General features: G+C 37.4%; 2 protein-coding genes and 1 long non-coding RNA gene across 3 annotated transcripts; 1 reads left to right on the top strand and 2 right to left on the bottom strand.

Annotated features, from left to right (window-relative positions):
- Positions 1–9,149: 9,149 nt before the first annotated feature.
- LOC113304706 lies at positions 9,150–11,864 on the bottom strand. The gene is made up of 2 exons (XR_003338339.1): positions 10,551–11,864; positions 9,150–9,384 (listed from the first exon to the last, which is right to left on the bottom strand). It is a non-coding gene; the product is annotated as an uncharacterized LOC113304706 (long non-coding RNA).
- Positions 11,865–15,866: 4,002 nt separating this feature from the next.
- Positions 15,867–17,826, top strand: LOC113303793 (glycosyl hydrolase 5 family protein-like). Its single transcript, XM_026552874.1, has 3 exons — positions 15,867–16,462; positions 16,695–17,292; positions 17,375–17,826. Exons 1-3 carry the CDS (start codon positions 15,878–15,880, stop codon positions 17,803–17,805), a joined length of 1,614 nt encoding a protein of 537 aa, XP_026408659.1. The 5' UTR covers positions 15,867–15,877; the 3' UTR covers positions 17,806–17,826.
- On the bottom strand, positions 17,796–19,359 carry LOC113303794 (putative small ubiquitin-related modifier 7). Its single transcript, XM_026552875.1, has 3 exons — positions 18,342–19,359; positions 18,083–18,241; positions 17,796–17,994 (listed from the first exon to the last, which is right to left on the bottom strand). Exons 1-3 carry the CDS (start codon positions 18,468–18,470, stop codon positions 17,947–17,949), a joined length of 336 nt encoding a protein of 111 aa, XP_026408660.1. The 5' UTR covers positions 18,471–19,359; the 3' UTR covers positions 17,796–17,946.
- Between the last annotated feature and the right edge of the window lie 35 nt (positions 19,360–19,394).

Genomic DNA, 19,394 nt, shown 5'->3' with positions numbered 1-19,394 from the left:
TGGATCTGGGTGAGGGTTTTGGGCCTTGGATATGCCAAGCCCATATCTTCTTTAAGAACAATTATTCCTCTTCAAGCCCAGTTCTAACCTTTTGGTCTTGTGCACAACATTCTTCGCGGCTTCCTTGTGTAATTCCTCCCGGCTTTTCACTACTTTTCTGCTCTTTTCGCTCCGCTATTCATCCAAACTTTATTTATTACCTAAAAATGCAAAATTAATTAATAAAAATATTTATTCTTGAAAACAATGAAAATACAGAATATGGGATAAAATGTAGAATTAATGCACAAAAGATGAGTTAAATGCCAAGAAAAATCTCATTTTTTCCAGAATAGGCAGGATGAAACTGGTTACATCCTGTACAATTAAATTTGAATCTTCGCAAACATTCAAATTTTACCCAGTGAAAAACTGAAGGGAATGTACAATTAAACAATCAACATAAGACTAAAAGATATATACTATAAAAATGAAGAGAAATACTTGAAAAAATAATTCCATAAGATATATTTTTATGAACAAAATAAACAATCCAAGGTAAATACTAGTTGCGAAAATATAATTCAAGGTAAATGAATCTTAAATGTGCAATAAGAGGCTGCAGAGAATAAACTAATAAATATATCATGGTAAAAAGCTAATAAAAGATATCATGGTAAAAAGCTGCACAGAAGAAATGAAGGCTGGAGATGTTCTTAAGCAGGTACTTAACGTTGCTTTTTCGCAGGAGGATGAGGACACATCGTCTTGTTATGATGTGCCTGAGTATGGCAGTTACCGCACGTAATTGGTCTCTTGAAACTTGCACTACCTGTGTTAGGAATCCGCTTCTTCTTCGGCCTACCATGTTTTTTTCCTATGACAGTTGGTGGGTTCACGAGATCTCCAGTAGCAACATCAATAGGCTTGTCGTAATCAGGAATGGGCTTGATAGGACGATCATACGAAGCACGGAATCTAGCAATGCTGAAATACGGATTAATGTACTCGTAAACATTGATGTTATTTGAATGCATACACGCAATAGCGTGATCACAAGGGAACTGCTCAGTAAACCAAACTCTACAGCTATACTGAAACTTCGCAATATTAACATCATGCGTGTGCTTTCCATCAAAAACTTCCCACTCCATGTCACCATACTTGGTTATTCTCCACTGGACACCATCACGAATGGGAGCCAACACTTTTTTATCTAGCCTGGGACAAATGAATCCTTTATACGTCGCCCCCTTCCTCTTCCTTGTACTCATCTTTTCCATAATTTTAAGTCTTATCCAGTTAATAAGTGTTGCAATAGGCATACCTTTTGATTCCTTGATCCAAGAGTTAAAGGACTCTGCAATGTTTGAACACATGTCGCCGTAACGACAGCCCAGACAATGTGCATTGGACCAACATTCCACTGGAATCTCACTCAAGAATTTGTGAAGACCATCACATCCCATATCCTTCAACTTTTGCATACCCTGATCAAAGCCTTCATGAGTCGATGAATAGAAACATTCTTTGAACAAACCCATCGCAGCACAATGCTCTCCCTTTTTCTTGTTGGTCTTACTGCAGACATTATTCTTCAAAAGCTGGTAACACCAAGCATGATAGAAAGTTGGGAAAACATCACGAATCCCTTGGATCAAACCCTCATGGCGATCCGAAATAAAAGTTAGTACACGAGGACCCAAGATAGATTCTAGTTTCTTCAAGAACCAATGCCAATTCTCAACAGTTTCAGCTGATACGATACCATATGCCAGAGGAAATATTCCTACAGAAACAAAACAAACACAAAAAGAAAAAATCATATCAAACTGACTGAAACTGCTATTGTACAAAATGAAACTAGTTTCATTCTCTAGTCTGACTTCACCAGTTAAGGATGAAACCGGTTTCATCCAGTGATAATCTGACATAATTTTTTTTTATGACATCAAAAATAAAAGAAGACGTACCATTATTCGCATTCTTCCCGGTAGCCGCCATAAGACAACCCCTAAATTTTCCAGTTAGGAAAGTTGCATCCAAGAACAGTACCGGGCGACAATATTCGAAACCAGAGATTCAAGCATCGAAGGCTATGAAAAAACTCTTAAACTCGCCACCTTCAACAACTAAATCATCCCTACTACCTGGATCGTGTTTCTTCACGGCTTCACACCACCATCTAAAGTCAGTGTATGATTTAATGTCCTCGCCATACAATTCCTTGAAACATAATTCTTTCCCGGCATGCGCCTGATCGTAGCTCACTTCCAACCCATAATCACTTTTGAGTTCTCTAACAATATCCCTGGATTTCTTGTTGGGATTCTGTTCAATCTGCTAAAATATCAAACTCTTGATAAGTTCGCGCGTAACCTGATCATCCTTTGTTCCATCACTATAACCAGTACAACATTTATGTTCCCCGTTATAGGCCTTGAGGAATAAGTGACCCTTCACATTGGAAGTCTTGGGAGCTGCATGGAACATCCAGTCGCATTCCAATTTCTCCTTGTAATAACATTCCACCGTATATCGTTCTGGATTGCTCTTGACGACTCTCACCCTGCGACCAAAAAAATGGTTATATTTCTCAACAACAAGACGAGCTTCATCTCGTCCTCCATAAAAATCTTGACCAACACCTTTTATAATAAACTCCCATTCAGCCGCCTTGCAAGATCTTTTAATTGCCAACTTTCCATTGTATGTACGTTCTTGAGACATGGGGATATCTTGAGAAGAAACAAGCTCTTGATAGGAAGGAATAGGTGACTGAGCTAAAAGCAACTCCGTCATTGTAGATGTAGGAGTCACTTTACTGCTGCTCGGAATATGACAAGGATTAACCAACTGAGCTCTGCTAGGGTCTGATGCTAAACGAAACTCGCTCATTCTACTGCTGCTCGGAATATGACAAGGATTAACCAACTGAGCTCTTCTAGGGTCTGGTGCTAAACGAAACTCTCTCATTCTACTGCTGCTCGGAAGATGACAAGGATTAACCAACTGAGCTCTGCTAGGGTCTGGTGCTAAACTAAACTCGCTCATTCTACTGCTGCTCGGAAGATGACAAGGATTAACCAACAGATCTCTGCTAGGGTCTGGTGCTAAACGAAACTCGCTCGTAGTAGGTTCACGAACAAAATCAGGAGTACGAAGAGGAACGCTTTCAAATAAAAGAAGCTCCAAGAAAGACAACTGGTTAACAATACACAATGACAACAAAGAACAGAGCTTCACATCACTATCAACAACATTGCTTCTCCCCTCATAGTCAAATACAAACTGAATTGAGTCCGGTAAAATGATATTCCAATAAGAACAGACATGCGCCTTCAACTCATCAACTGTTGACTTCGTAGTAACTTGGTATGGGCACGCATCGGTACCCCGGATAACCACACAGAGAAAATGACGATCCATCTTCAAAAGGAATATATAAAAACAAATCTTCTGAATCTGGATGTATTCAATTGATAGTATGTAAACAAATTAGCAGCAGTACATACTAATTCAGTTCACATCACAATTGAACACACAAACTTCACATCTGTGTATATTGCATTGAAAATCAGATTACTAAACCCTAGAAAACATGATTCGAGACAAACCCAAATAATGGACAAATTGAAAAATTTACCAGTCACATAATTAACTAAACCCTGGATATTCAAAATCAACAACTAAAATCAAAAATTAATCATCAACAACTAAAAATTGCTTCAAAATCGACAGAGAAACTTCAATTGGACAAATTGAAACTTACCGATTCGACGCTATTATAGAAACTTCAATTGCTTCAAAACTAACTCAGAAATTTCGATTAGATGAAACTCCAATTGATGAAACTTCGATTAGATGAAACTTGGATTATACAAACGTATTAAACAATCGCTAATCATCATGATTGATAAACGAGATCTGAAGAAAAAAAACGAGCTCTGAATTGCCGATTTCTGCAGAGCTCTATGGGAAGGGAAGAGGAGGTTCTGCAGAGCTCTGCGGGAAGGGAAGAGGAGGTTCTGCAGAGCTCTTGTTTGGTGATGAAGAAGAAAACACAGATGAAGATGATGTGTCCAAGTTGAAGAATGAAATAGCTGAGAAGGACAAGATTATCCGTCACTTGAATTTCCAATTTCTGCAGAGCTCTGTGGGAAGGGAAGAGGAGGTTCTGCAGAGCTCTGCGGGAAGGGAAGAGAAATAAATTCTCTTTGAAAAGAATGGTTTAAAAGGTTAGGGGGTATTTTAGGTAAGAGACATTTTTTTTTAAAATTTTCCTGGGCCAAATATCCAAACTGGCTGTACAAAAAAGAATATTTCTGACTTTTGGCTATATAAACAGTATCAAAAGCTAAGAATCTATATGACCCAGGAATTTTGTGTTTCCAACCCACCAAAATAGAAAAGCCAACCTCTTTTGTGCACAAAAGAAATCTCATCATCAACCGAAGAGATCGAACCTAATAATATGTTATTTCGTGCGGGCAGAAGTGCTGAATACAGTGGAACACGGTTACAAGCTAGCTAGTGCTCTCCCTATCTGATACTGTTGCTTGTAGCAATTACTAGCCTAGTTAGTTTTGTTCGAAACTCGAAAATATAATACCAGTTTTAGCCCCGTTTGGGATTGCTTTTTTCAACCAAAAATACTTTGTAACAAATTTGTAATAAACTTTTACTAAAAATTGTGTTTGGTAAATTTTTTTCAAAGTGCTTTTGGAGAGAAGCACTTTCATTTTAGGCCTGCTTTTAAAAGCTACTCAGCACTAGCTTTTAAAAGCTGGAAAAGCAGAAATTGTGGACTCACATAATTCGATTTAATTGATTCTCTATTTTAATCTTGTTAATTTATTATAAAGACAAGTTTTACTCTCAAATATTGTACATTTAACATTATATTTCTAACTTTTATTTTATTTCTCTATTTTTTTCATTTTTTATTTAAAATAATAAATACAATAATAATTTAAATTTTTTGAAAAACCGGCGATGAGCTCCAGGGAGAAAAACCGGCGACTGAAAGCCAAGGTTTCTCAATGGATTCTTCTCATCCCTGTAGCTTTCTCTCTTTGATTTTTCGATGTTACTTTATTTTCCCTTTCCCACGTTCGTTTTTTCCTGGTTCTTCTTGTCCTTTTCGACCTAGGTTTCCATTTTTGTTTTTTAGGGTTTTCGAAGGTTTCAACCATGTCTGCCTCTCCACGGTCCTGTGCTCCTATCTGTTCACATAATTCTCAGCATCGTTCTTATTCCCAGCGGTTACCTTCTTCCACGAGACGCCAAAGTCTCGATGATGTTGTTTCACTGAACGGACATTACCATTGCCCTTTCAAGAATTTTAATGGCTGTCTGGATGGGGTGAACGGTAGAGGATATGTAAGGAGTTCATTTGCAAAACACTTACAATACAAACACTTATCAACAATGGATAACAGGGCAGCTTGCATAACCATCATCTCCAATGATTTACGGGTCTTTTGTGCTTGGGAGTATGTCCTTAAACAGTCTCGACAGTGGTTATGCAGCCGTTGTATGTCCTTACATGCCTGGAGAACCCCCTGTAAAGGATTTGAAGGAGCTCGTCACATTGTCATTGCTGGACCTGGCGCTTCTGCAATCTTCCTCATACACGACATTGACAGGCCGGAGAATGTTGTCGATGTACATGATACAATCGAGGTTTGTGAACCTGTGGCTAGGAGCTCCAACTAAATATGATGTGGGTATTGACAGGCCTGAGAATTCTTCCGAGGGTACTCCATCTGTTGCTTCCCAGAAGCCTCTACCTGACGTGTTCTCTTTCTTGTCACCGGAACTGCTCAACGCCGTTTTCCAGCGTCACCTTACCACGGTTTCCAGCATCCCCCACCAGTGCAGGTTAGCCTTTTCTCGAGTCTTGAAGTCTTGTCTTGATAATGTGATGTGTAAGCCTACTGATATGTCGGGTTGGATTAGTCTCTTGCTGCTTCCCATTTGTACATTAACCTTGCACAGACCTACCCGTTCTGCTGATAAGAAGTCTTCCAGTAGAAAACGACTTCAAGTGGCAGCCATCCACCAGGCTTTGCTCACCTGGAAGGAACCTATGGGATGCTTCACTTTGATCTCCAAGCTTCTTCGCCAACCATGCCAACAATTCTCTGCCAAGAAGGACAAGGAAAAGAAGCTAGAATTGGCTAATTTGAGCGCTTGTCGGAAGAAGATAGACCAAGGGAATTTTGCAGCTGCGATTCGCGTCTTGTCTTCCAATGTTTTAGCACCTTGCAATGGGAGCACCTTGTATGAATTGCAAGCTAAACACCCTACAGCTCCCCCACCCGCTATTCTGGATGATATCAAAATTGGTGATTCCATAACGGTTGATTATAGGGCTGTCGTTGGGGCCATTAAGAGTTTTCCTAGAGGTACTTTTTGTGGTCGAGACGGTTTGCATGCTCAGCATTTGGTCGACGCTTTTAGTGGTGCATCAGCGGCTGTTGCTGACGAGTTGGTGGCTTCAATTACCGGGGTTGTCAACCTTTGGTTGGCAGGTAAGTGTCCTAAAGTCTTAGGAGAGCTTATTTCTAGTGCGCCACTTACACCTTTGCTCAAACTCTGGGGTGGTCTTAGACCAATTCCAGTTGGTACTATTTGGCGTCGTTTGGTATCTAAGGTGGATGACTTTTCAGTGGGCAAGGACATGCAGTCGTATTTGGGGGATTTTCAATTTGGTGTTGGAGATACGATGGGTGGGGTGGGGGAGGGAAGTATTCTTCATGCTGTCAATGTTTTGCTGAAGTTGAAAGGTCTTTAGGATAGCATGTCAATGTTTCTTACTGATTTTTCGAATGCTTTCAACATGGTGGGTAGGTCTTATCTTCTAAAGGAGGTCCGGATTCATTGTCCAGGTATTTCTAGTTGGGTTGAATTTTGTTATGCCAGGCCTGCTAATCTTTACTACGATCAATACAAACTGTCTTCTGCACTCAGTGTTCAGCAAGGTGATCCTCTCCGTCCCCTTTTGTTTTCCTTGACACTTCACCCTCTAGTGAAGTCCATTGCTTATCGTTGTAAGCTTGATTTGCATGTCTTGTACCTTGATGATGGCACAATCATTGGTGACACGTTGGAGGTTTCCAAGGCTTTGATTATTATTGAGACTGATCCACGAAGTATGGAGGTAGGTGTTTTTCCCCCTGATATTGGTAGGCCTAGCAAGGGAGTTAAGCTTTTGGGTGGACCTGTGAGCTTAGATTTGGATTTCATGAGTGACATGGCGATTAATAGGGTGAATAAAACTATTCAGCTTATGTCTGCTATCAAAAAGCTCAAGGATCCCCAAAGTGAGATGTTGCTACTCCGTAACTGTGTCGGTGCATGAAGATTATATTTTTCTATGCTTATTACTAATCAGGCGGCTCTACAACAGGCCTCTGACCTCTTTGATTACCACTTGTTCCAATATTTAAGGCTTTTAATCACTGGTGATGGACCTGGTTTTGGGCCTTTGCAACAAAGACTGGATACCCTTTCTATCAAGGATGGTGGGCTTGGCATATATACCATGGCTGACAATCGCACCTATTTTTACCTTGCTTCTCAGAGTCAGACTGCTTCGGTGCGGAAGGTGATACTTGGTAGTTCTTTCTCAAGCGATTATGGGGTCACCTACCAGTTGGCTCTTCATAAATTCACTCAGGTATGTGGTTTGTCTTCCACTTTTTGCGTCGATGAAACATCCCCCACTTCTATGCACTCCCTGGCAGTCACTTATTTTGATGCAATCAAGAAGCAAATCCCCGACCAATTTACTTTATCTGCAAGAGACTCCATTCTTTGGAAATCTAACCAGATCAAACATGCTCAAGATTACCTATTGGCTGTTCCGATCAGTGGTTTAGATCAATGTCTTGGCCCTAGATAGTTCAGAGCCGTAGTTTGATATCGTCTTGATATCCCTTTATTTGTTGACGGCGGGTTATGCTCGTGTTGTAATAAGCCTATGGATATCTTTCGTGATCACGAGCTTCACTGTGCTAATGATGTTGGACTAAATTTCCGCCATGACTTAGTACGTGATGTAATTGCGAATATTTGTTTCAAAGCTGGTGTCCATGCACGCAAGGAGGTGAATTTGGGTCTTATGACAGATAGTAACAAGGATTTACGTCCAGCGGATATCCTTTTTCTCAATTGGGAAAATGACCAATATGTATGTATGGATGTCACAAGGATCTCACCCTTTACTGGTGATGGTGTTCGTTCTTTCGTCCCAGGCCAGGCCATCTCCTAGGGATTTCGTGTAAAAGTTTTAAATATTTGGATGAGTGTACCTCACATGGTTATGGTTTGGATGTTTTAGCTTTTACTACCTTAGGGGAACTTAGTGAGGATACTATTTGTTTTTTCAAGCGTCTGAACAATTGTTCAGTCAGTCATGACACTGATAGTGGTCTAGGTAGTTTTATTATTCATAGATTGGGTGTTGCTATTCAAAAAGGAGTTGGTGTTCAGCTTGTTGCTCGACTACCAGCTAAGAACTATGTAGTTTGAATAAAACTATCTTATTTATGAATATAATTAACAAATCGTAAATATATAAATTAATAATATTTAAAATTATTATTTAAAATAATAAGAAATTTAATAAATATTAAAATAATGATATTTTCTAAGCAAATCATAATCATAATTTTTTTTTATTAAATAATAAAATAATTAAAAAAAAAGCCCAGTTGGTGGCTAGACTACCAACAAATTCTGTACAAATAACCCTTCGTTTATTTTCAATAACATCCCTCAAAGGTGACTTTAATTAAGAAAATTTAAATAAATATTAAAATAAATATTACATATATTTTATTAAATATAGTAAATTATAAATATAATTTATTATAATAAAATTGTATTTAAAACTAATTTTTGAAATATGTCTATTTTCGTTATTAACTACATCACCAACACTTTTAAATACCAGTTTACCAAACAGAACAGTTTGTTAATTGCACAGTGCTTTTTAAATTATAGTTTACCAAACGCCATGTCAATTTATTTCCACAACACAGCACAACAACGCATAGCACAACAGAGTGCTTTTCTAAAATTCACAGCAATATCAAACTAGCTGTAGCGCCCCCGAACCTAACAGTTAACTAATCCAAGAGATTAACTAAATACAGAGACACTAAGAATCTAAATCATATACTTAAGCATTCAATAAGAAATCTGCTACAAAACTTAACCCAAAAACTATCCCCTCTCTGAAATATATATACAACAACTACTCTCAAGTGATACATATACAATAGTCATTTGGTTTACAAATAGAATATACAACATAATAAACATAGCAATATTTAACTAATTAACGGAGTCAACTCCTCGAAGCTTTCGCTGCGCAACACTGGTCTGTCTCTGAACCTGAAAGTCGGAAAGGATGAGCACATCATCCCTAGAAGGGGTGCCCAGCAGGAATAACATTTAACTTTAAAGAAATCATGAGCAAGATTTGGAAAACAATACATGTTTTCCCAAACATCAAAGTGACTAAGTCACTGGAAATGCACAAACATGTATATGAACAAACTCCTTCTTCAAACAATATAAATTAGTGATGCCGGGTTTTTCCACACCTACATAGCTATATTGATGCCTGGTTGTTCCACACCTAATAAGCATAAAAACTGAATCCATGTAGATATAAATGAAGGAGCGTATCCTATATACCACACGTGGAAATTCTCACTTCTTATAACAATTCATAATGACGACAAACATTACAAGCCCTTTCTAATTCATGGAAAGATTCAAAGAATCAACATAACAATCATAACACAAACTAAACAATGCATAAAATGCACGAACAAACAATGCATGAGTTTGTTAAACATAAACTTTTGTGAAAGAAACAAACAATGGTTTCAAAAGAGTTAAAAGTATTCCCACCTCTTTTGATGACAAGCCACGCCTACCTCGAAATCCACAATCTACCGATTCATCCTTTGAATCGATTATTGTTAATATAGACTAACTGTTAATCACACAATAACTCTAAGAATTTAGCCAAAAGGCTCACACAAGGCTCATAACATAATCTCATACAATTATCTAGTTATAAGTTTAGTGAACTATCTAATGGTTCTAAGCCCATTTATGTTTCTACACTTCTTTATTCTCTAACTTTAGCATAGCTAAGGTTTACTAATTGAATTAGGTTTGTTTTATAGTCCATTAGATAAGTCTTGTGAACATCTATAACTTTGTAGAAGAATCCAAAGGTTAATCGGACCATAAAGGGTCCAACATGTCTAATTAAGAATGATTATTCCTAAGCCCAAGTCTACTAAAAACCCATTAACTAAGGTCCAGTCCATTAAACAACTAACGGTCTCTAACGGTCAACGGGGTTAACTCCGTCACTAAGACTGATTCAGGTGAATCAGCTAGACTGACTAGGATGACTAACAGGCAAACACTCTAGTGTAACTACAGTTTCACTATCAACTTATTTCTATTCATTTGATCAATATACAAACTTTCAATTAAACAAAATTTTATAGATCAATACAATTGTATTTTAATATTACCTTGATTTGCATTTGCAGGCTTCCACTAAGATCCCTTCCATAACAACATTACACTCTTCTTCAACTTACACATCTAACCAGCATATACAAAATCTAAGACTTATAACCAACTCCTATGTTGCTCTAATTGCAACTCAAATTCATCTCCCATTGCCATTCTAGTTCAGTACCCAAAACATCTCATCTCAACACACTGAGTTAAACACTACTGCTCAAGTCATAATTGCATAACAGATACACACCACCATCAGCATCAACACCAGTCGTGACTCAATTCCAATCATTTCAGCCCCCAACAAATCATAACACCACAGACCAATCATAACTTCATTACTACTTCCACCTCCAACTCCAGTTATGCAATAACAACTACTTATACAACACCAACACCCAACCTCCAACAGCCATTGATATCCCCTGCAATCTCGACAACACCACCACAACTCATAACATTTTGCACTAGCATCCAATTTAGTTCAGAGTAACATGATTAACACTCTTGGCAGTCCAAGTTTGCATTCATAAACTCAAATCCAGAGTTTGTACTTCACCAGTGCAAACCCCATTCAACACTAACAAACAACCACAACCATCACAGCGCAACTACAGTTCTTTCTGAACTATTATTCTCTGCTTCCATAACATTCTTCAACTTAATTCCTAATTACAGATTCACTCAAACCAAAACACATCCTATTTTAAAGCACTCAACTCCAGTTTAACAACACAATCATTTTCCAGTTCCCAACACCACTATCAACCATCCAAAAGAACAATACTCCATACAAACTTCAATTCAAAACCAGGAACACTTATTTCAAAATTGGGGAAGAACATGAGGAACCATAATATGAGATTTCTCACTTTCACAATCAAATCATAATTAAAACTTCCCACAACCAGTTCTACTTAATTCAAGCTAACCCATCTAAGATTCATCAATTTTACTCAAGACCAATTCAAATTAACAAAACCCTAAATTACCTTTTAATTTTTGATTCTTCATCAGGACAACTTCATATCACCAATACACCCCCAACTATTTCGATATTCAACCATTATCAACTCGAAATCATCATCATCAATCTATACAAATCAAACTTCAAATCCAGAAACCCTAACTTTCTGATTCTCTCTAGACTTCGTTCCTTCTTTTTCTCATAACAAATTAATATCAACCTCACTAGTAACAGTCACTCCTTGATACTTCCATAACTCTCACGATCTCAAATCTCTACCGGGGGATGAAACAGAGAAGAAAAGAAATAAGAACAGAGAAGAAACGAAGAAGAAAGAGGAAGAAAGAAAAAGATAAGAAAAATAGAAAAGAAAGAATAAGATTTTATCTTCTCGATGGGTGATGATAAGACCGACGACAAACGATAAATGCACCCTCCAAATTGATATGGGTAGTCAGGGTCGGTCCAAAGAAAAAATACTATTTTTCCCTTCATCTCTATCCAATGATATCTCCTTCATCCATTACCCGATTGACGCTTTTAAATGGTCCATTCCGCATAACTTTTCGAGACCTATTCAACGGTGCTAGTTTCGTATCTAGGTCATTATTAGATTAATTCCTATTAATTAAAATTCGTGTTAAACTAATCGAGTTATTATCGTCTAAATTGTCTCTTGACTAGTCTAATAGCATTGGCGAGCTTGAGGGTCCTTACACTAGTCTAAAGTTGGACACTTCAGATTCTACATAGGAGATGAAATAGAATAATAAACAAAAAAAACTACCAGACAAGAAGATATGTTGAAGTAAAGATCTATCTTCAACTCCACATTTTTCCCTTAGATTACACCTAAAACCAGTCCCAACATTTATATACCGTTCTTTGCATCCTCTTCACATTTTGAGGCTTCTTCCATTTTCACCGCCAGAGAAGGTTAGAAAGGCTTCAATTTTATCCCCATCTTCTATTCCAAGCTGCAAGGCACTCGTGTACATACCAAATAAATACATCAAAAAAAAAAATATTTTTTTGATGACAATACTATTTGTGATAATAATACTAATAATAAGTCAAAGAAAAAATTACTTGATGATGGGTATGCTCTGGTTTGATCCTTTTATCATCATATAAGAAAGAGATCTCCAACATTAAAAACGACTAGGATGTTCCGGGAAGGTTTAAATTTACGGCCTGAAAACATGAAACAACCAAGACGTAAACCACGTAAACGACCGGGAAGAGTAGAAATTCCAAGCCATAAATACTTAATATCGGCCAGAAGATTATATGTTTCCTGGCCGTAATGCTCCAACTGTATTGAGTTTTTTTTTTTGATCGGAACTACATTGAGTTAATGCGTTGTGTTTCTTGAGGAACGGTTGAAAAAACTATCCGTTGGGTCATTTTTTGCTATAAAATGACCCTTCACCAATCAAAATTTTCACACAAAACACACTCCCTTTCTATCTCTCTCTCTCACAATTGTAGCAAAAAAAGGAAGAAACATGTTGATTCCCTACACCACTGAAGAAGATGTTGCAATCGTCAGAGCGTGGTTGACGGTATCAAAGCATTTCGAAGATGCACTCATTTTCATAGATGAAACCTCAGAGGCTTTTTAGAACCGTGTGCGAATTGTTTTTGTGGCATTAGACGGAAATCGTAATGGAAGATCGATGAAACTCATTAAGAAAAGATTCGAGCAGATCTTTCCACAGTGAGAAGCCTTCAAAGACGAAATAGAAGCCATAAAGGAAAACAATCTCAATATGCCACGTGCACAAAGAGTGAGTTTGTCAATAATTGGTCCATCAAAATTATTTTACGTAAAACCGATTTAAAAGAAATTGTTTTTTTTTTTGTTTTTTCAGTGCGAGATGGCCGAAGCTGAATATGAGGATGTTCATGGAAAGAGGTTTGAACTTCAGGCTTGCTATCATGTCTTGGAATAAAGTATCTACGGTAACTTCTTCCACTATTATTAAGACCCATGTTTGCAATGTAATGAAAACTTATTATATGAAATATGTATTCCTTTTCGTTTCACTGAAAAATGTATGGTTTTCCCCTTCCTTGGTTCCCAAAAATGACACAATTATATAAGACCAAAGATGACACAATTATATAAGACCAAATAAACATTCATTCATACAATTACGGTTGGGAAACCCATCCGTTTGTAAATCGACGGCTGGGAAAACTTCCGAACCCAACCGACATAGCCCAATACGGCTGGGAAATTAATATAACGGCTGGGAACCTCGTGTTACGGTTCGGAATTCCCACCCGAATTTGAATAATTTCCTTGTTTTTTACAGATACAGGAGAATTTTCCCAACCGTGATCGATATTTTACGGTTGGGAGTTCTTTGAGTCCCAACCGTTTCTACACGTTTACGTCTAGGTCGAAAAGAATTCCTAGCCGTAATTCACCCAGAACCAGTTTTTCTAAACCATAAATTCTTCAATCTTACCTTTTAAACCAATTTAAAGGCAAACTAAATGGTGTGTTTTTGAATATGTACCATTCTGGAGAATTTAAATGTGTTTAGACAGATTCATTCGCCTAATCTTCAATCTTCAAGTTTTGGTTCAATGTATTTATATACAATAGAATCATAACAAGTCTATGATAATCCAAATCGTCTTGATCTTGTCATATTGAGAGTAAAATCTTAATAAAATTCAAGATTTTGTTTGATTTTGAAAAAAAAATAAAAAAATTCACGGTTTTGTTTGATTTGAGAAGAAGAAAAAGAAGAAAAAATGTTAGATGAATTAATGATTTTTCCGTTTTTTGCTTGATTAGATTAATTAGTTAATGGAAGGGTAGAATGGAAATAAGCTAAAATAGTTGAAGGTATTTTTGAACTTTTACTTAAATCTAATCTCCCCTATAACATTTGGGTTCCACTTAATAATTTAAGCCCCAAAGTCCCATCCCTTACGGCCCCAATAATATGATTCTTTTTTTTTAATCCAAATACAATGCATTTCTTAAGAATTAATGAATCATTTTTATGTTATTTTTGAAACGAAAACTCTCAACAAACCGAGAGAAAAATAACAAAATAAACCGTCTCTCATAAATCCACCTCTATAGTCTCCCGAGGGGCGGGTTCTACTGGGACCCACTAATAAAATTAAAAAGAAATATTCCGTGAGAAGTGGTTTTGCTTTAAATTTTCTTCAATGGTTCATATAGAACCACTGTTTTCTGAAAAGAAAGACATAAAAGTGAGGCGCAGCCACGTAGGATCATTTATAGATATACAAGGAAAACAATGTTTTTATTCAACAAAATTTAATTAACACTGCTGTGCTTAAAGATATCTTTGTGACATACAACTCCATGAAACTGTTGTTTTTTTATACCAAAGGATATTTCTTTTTTGATATTTTTGTGACGAGAACCCTAAGATGGTGAAAACTCTTTTCTTCCCCAGAATCCAAAATGCAGTAAACGAACTAAATTCCACACCTTCGCCCTTCTCCCTCCGAATATATATTTTTCCCCATATATTAAAAGATAAAGGGTCGTATCCATGTCTGCTAATCAATGGGGCATACTAGCTTGTTGGGTCGGGTACCCAAATTCATATACGATAAAGTACTTTTTTTTAGTTCGATTTATATCCTTGTTAGTAAGGTTGACCGTATCAGGCATACTCCACAAGAAAATAATCTGAAGTGCACCATGCTTTGTATACAAGAAAAGAACAAAATGATCTAATATCTCTGGAGAAAATTCCGGGTGAGAGAGGAAATGGGATGGACTTTACCAATTTTGGATAAAGGAAGCACTTTAGTACCAATTTCTTATCCAAAATTCCCGAGTCAGTAAAATCTGATCGTTCATTTCCTTCACAGGATTTTTCCCCGCTGAAAAAAGAAAGAAACAAAAGTGCGCCGTGAAAAATAACCAATCAAGTCACACTGTTTACCTGGTCAAAGTGAGTGCATGTTTGCATGAGGAGTATACGTGTTCATTTAAAAGCAGTTTTAGATTACTTCAGGTCTTCCACAGCAGAAAGCCAACCTCTCTATAGTTATGACGAAACTGAATTAGGAGTTAGTTTACTCTACAGCACATTAATAAGTTACGATTATTGTTTGACTTATACAGCAGTTCTTAGGTAAAACCAGATAAGCTATGAATGCTCTTGGAGGTTTATCTTGGTGAGTAAATCCCTGGATATATAAGATTTTTAGCTGTAAAACAGGATCCGATAACTAATAGGAAGTTTTCCTCATTTTCGTAGAACTATTCAAACACACCAATTCATTTCTCCCCCATCCTTATATATATAGATAGTTTTTCTTGTTTCTCTAGCTATCTTAACAAGAAGAAACTCAGAAAAAACGATGGTGAAATTCTTGAAAATACTTCTTCTTTTAGTATCTTTATTTTTCTTTTCTGCATCTGTTTCTTATTCATTACCACTCTCAACTAATGGGAGATGGGTAGTGGATGCACCAACAGGCGATCGCGTTAAGCTTCGATGTGTAAACTGGGCGTCTCACATGCAAACCATGTTGGCAGAAGGACTCGATAAGAAACCATTACCAGACATAGTGAAATCAATGTCTTCATTAGGTTTCAATTGTGTTCGATTCACGTGGGCAACTTATATGTTCACAAAACCATCTAATGGAAATCTTACTGTTGATGAATCATTCAAACGGTTAGGACTCTTGGAAGCTAAAGCTGGGATAGCTTTGAACAACCCTGGTCTGTTGAAGTTAACAGTACTTGAAGCTTATGAAGTAGTTGTTGATGAGCTAGGTAAGCAGGGAATCATGGTGATCTTGGATAATCATGTTAGTAAGCCACAATGGTGTTGTGGTGACGGTGATGATAATGGATTTTTCGGAGATAAGTTTTTTGATCCAAAAGAATGGCTACAGGGTTTAGCTATCGTGGCGAATCGGTTCAAGGGTAAACCTCAGGTCTGTTGTTCATCATTTTTAAAAACCTTAGCATTTATTATTCTGATGGTGTAATGATTTTGAAGTTCTGATCTATGTAGTTTGAGGCGCGAGGCGAGACATATCGCCTTGGGCGCCTTGGTGGGCGCCTCGCTCGCCTTTGACTACATACCATTTACATGTATATTAAGTCATGCGCCTTGGGAAACAACATGTATATTTACTGATACTTGTTTGATTTTTTCTCATACAGGTTGTGGCTATGAGCATGAGGAATGAACTACGAGGGCCTCACCAAAACAAAGATGTTTGGTACCGATATGTCCGTCTGGGTGGAGAAACAATCCACAAACTGAACCCAAAACTACTAGTTATCATTTCAGGATTGGGTTATGATACAGATTTGAGCTTCTTAAGAAACGTAACTCTACGCACCAATTTTGGTAACAAGTTGGTCTACGAGGGCCACTGGTACGCGTTCACCGACGGGCGAAGGAAAGACTGGGTGAATAAGACACCAGATCAAATATGTGCAATTACAATGAAAGAGTTTGATGATAAACTCGAGTTTGTTACGCTAGGAAAGAATCCAATTCCTCTATTTTTGAGTGAATTTGGTGTAGACCAGCGAGGCCTGAATGATGGGGATAATCGGTTTTTAAGTTGTTTTCTTGCTTATGCATCCGAAAAGGATTTAGATTGGGCAATGTGGGCATTGCAAGGAAGTTATTACATAAAGAACGATGTAGCTAATTTTGACGAAACTTATGGTGTTCTGGATAAAAATTGGGATCAGCCTAGAAACCCCAAGTTCAGAGAAAGATACAGGCTCATTGAAGATATATTACAAGGTATGTTTCAACCGCGACTCATTTCGCTTTGCATTCTTGATTTGTATAACCAACTAACCAGTTTTTCATGTGTGTCATGCAGATCCAAGATCAAACTTGCCAAGGGATCAGATTATATATCACCCGCTAAGCGGCCATTGTTTACTCGTAGATGATAAGAATAGCAGCAATACTCAAGCTAGTGATTGTTTGAATCGGAGTCATTGGAGCTATGCTGGTAACCAAACTCAAGTAAAATTGACAGGCACCTCAAAATGTTTGAAGGTTGAAGGAAATGGCCTTCCTGTGACAGTTTCGGATGACTGTTCAAGTGTTTGGAAGGTGATTGCAGATTCCAATATACGTTTAGCCACCACTGATAAAGAAGGGCGATCGCTTTGCTTGGATTACGACCTTTCAAAATCTTCTGTAGTTTTGAGTAATGAATGCTTATGTGCTGATGATGAATCTAGCAATTGTAAAGAGAATCCTGAGACTCAGTGGTTCAAACTTATAGAAACAAATGTCAAATAGCAGCTAGTCTGATCATCCTATTTCTTTAACTATTAATCAAAAACAAGTTTTGCTGGACACATCTAAAATTCCACATTTTTTTGCTTAACTTAGAACCATTTCTAAAGCACACCTAAAAGGCTAAAATCAGTCCTTGAATCATTACTGAACCAGAAAAACATCAATTTCATCTCCATCTTCTATTCCAAGCTGCAGCCATATATATACCAAAATAAACATCTCAATATATAAAAAATAATTGAAGACAATCATAATAATAAGATAAACAAGAAATTACTTGATGAGGGGTACTCTCTGGTCTGATCCGAATACCATCATATAAGAAATTGACCGTGTAGTGGTTGTATCTACCGGTAATTTCACCGTAAGCATCGATGAGCTTACTCAGAGGGGAATCGCGCTTCATTCTGAAGCAAACTATATCAGAGTTATCACCCTGGATTAACAATCGAATAGCCCAAGTAAGCAAGTACACAGATGCAATAACTTAAAAGCATGCATCAATCCAAGAAGATTACAGAGGAAGAGGACATTACGTTGAACATGACTGTGATATGAATTGGACGCCTGGATCTTCCAGCAACTCGTTTTTTATCATCTTCCGGTATAACAACTCCGGACATGTTTGTTGGTAAAGAAGTGTGGTTTCTTAGACTGAATCCCATGGTGATGGAGTGGTAGAAGCAGCAATCACTCAAACACAATCCAAGAAAACAAGTTTCTTCCTCTTTTCTTTCCTATTCAACGCTCAAGAGTCTCAGTCAGACCTTAGCGAAAAGAAAAGTGGTTTATGACTATCTGTTAAGTTCTCGTCCATCCTAAGGCAGATAATTTTGGCATGTCCTCTCCCAGTCCGTGAACCTTGAGTATTTCTTGATTTCGGTGAAATTTGTTTAAGCTACGGAGTACGAGCACGATCAATGGGACCTTGTGGTATTTAGGGGCAGCTTTTAGTGTCTCACTCCTAGGCCTATATTAAACGGATGAAAGAACGGGAGAGGAAGACTCTGTTTCACTCTTCATTCAATATATATACTCATTACTCCATAAGATATCCAAATCCCAAATGAATGCACAATTTTATCCTAATCCTACTCCTACTCTTTTGCTTATTGTCATCAAAATTTGTACTTGTAACACAGATACATATGCAAGAGTACACACCCACAATTTTTTTAGAGTTACCCTGTTGACTTGGTCAAAGTGATGCCATGTGGGTTCACTGCATGGAGTGGGTTTACGTGTCGATTTAAAAGCTGTTGTAGAATGGATTACTTCAAATCTTCATTTGATTCCCATCCCACTCACCTACCAAAACAGAAAAGCCAACCTCTTTTGTACACAAACCAAAAGATTGAAGAAGAAAACACCAAAAATCCACAGGAAATAAAAATCAACAGGAAATAAAAGTAGTAGGGAGAAATCTTCACATGAAAACAAAAGAGAACGAACCAAATAATCCGTGACTTCGTGCGGGTACTGCTGATGATGAAGACAGTAGGCACACACACGGTTACAACCTAAGTACTCTCCCAATCTCTTTTTTTTTTTTTTTTTTTTTTTTTTTTTTTTTTTTTTTTTTTTTTTTT

Source organism: Papaver somniferum, chromosome 8, assembly GCF_003573695.1.
Source record: "Papaver somniferum cultivar HN1 chromosome 8, ASM357369v1, whole genome shotgun sequence".
NCBI lineage: Eukaryota > Viridiplantae > Streptophyta > Magnoliopsida > Ranunculales > Papaveraceae > Papaver > Papaver somniferum.
This window is presented reverse-complemented; position numbering and strand designations above follow the sequence as displayed.

What these genes read in the sequence shown, in the direction of transcription:
- LOC113303794 (XM_026552875.1), bottom strand. Translation starts at nt 18,470, where the DNA reads ATGGGATTCAGTCTAAGAAACCACACTTCTTTACCAACAAACATGTCC. An exon ending in ATATCACAGTCATGTTCAAC is followed by an intron (nt 18,242 to 18,341) that starts GTAATGTCCTCT and finishes TTGTTAATCCAG; the next exon opens with GGTGATAACTCTGATATAGT. An exon ending in CAGAGAGTACCCCTCATCAA is followed by an intron (nt 17,995 to 18,082) that starts GTAATTTCTTGT and finishes ATATGGCTGCAG; the next exon opens with CTTGGAATAGAAGATGGAGA.
- LOC113303793 (XM_026552874.1), top strand. Translation starts at nt 15,878, where the DNA reads ATGGTGAAATTCTTGAAAATACTTCTTCTTTTAGTATCTTTATTTTTC. An exon ending in GGTTCAAGGGTAAACCTCAG is followed by an intron (nt 16,463 to 16,694) that starts GTCTGTTGTTCA and finishes TTTCTCATACAG; the next exon opens with GTTGTGGCTATGAGCATGAG. An exon ending in CATTGAAGATATATTACAAG is followed by an intron (nt 17,293 to 17,374) that starts GTATGTTTCAAC and finishes TGTGTCATGCAG; the next exon opens with ATCCAAGATCAAACTTGCCA.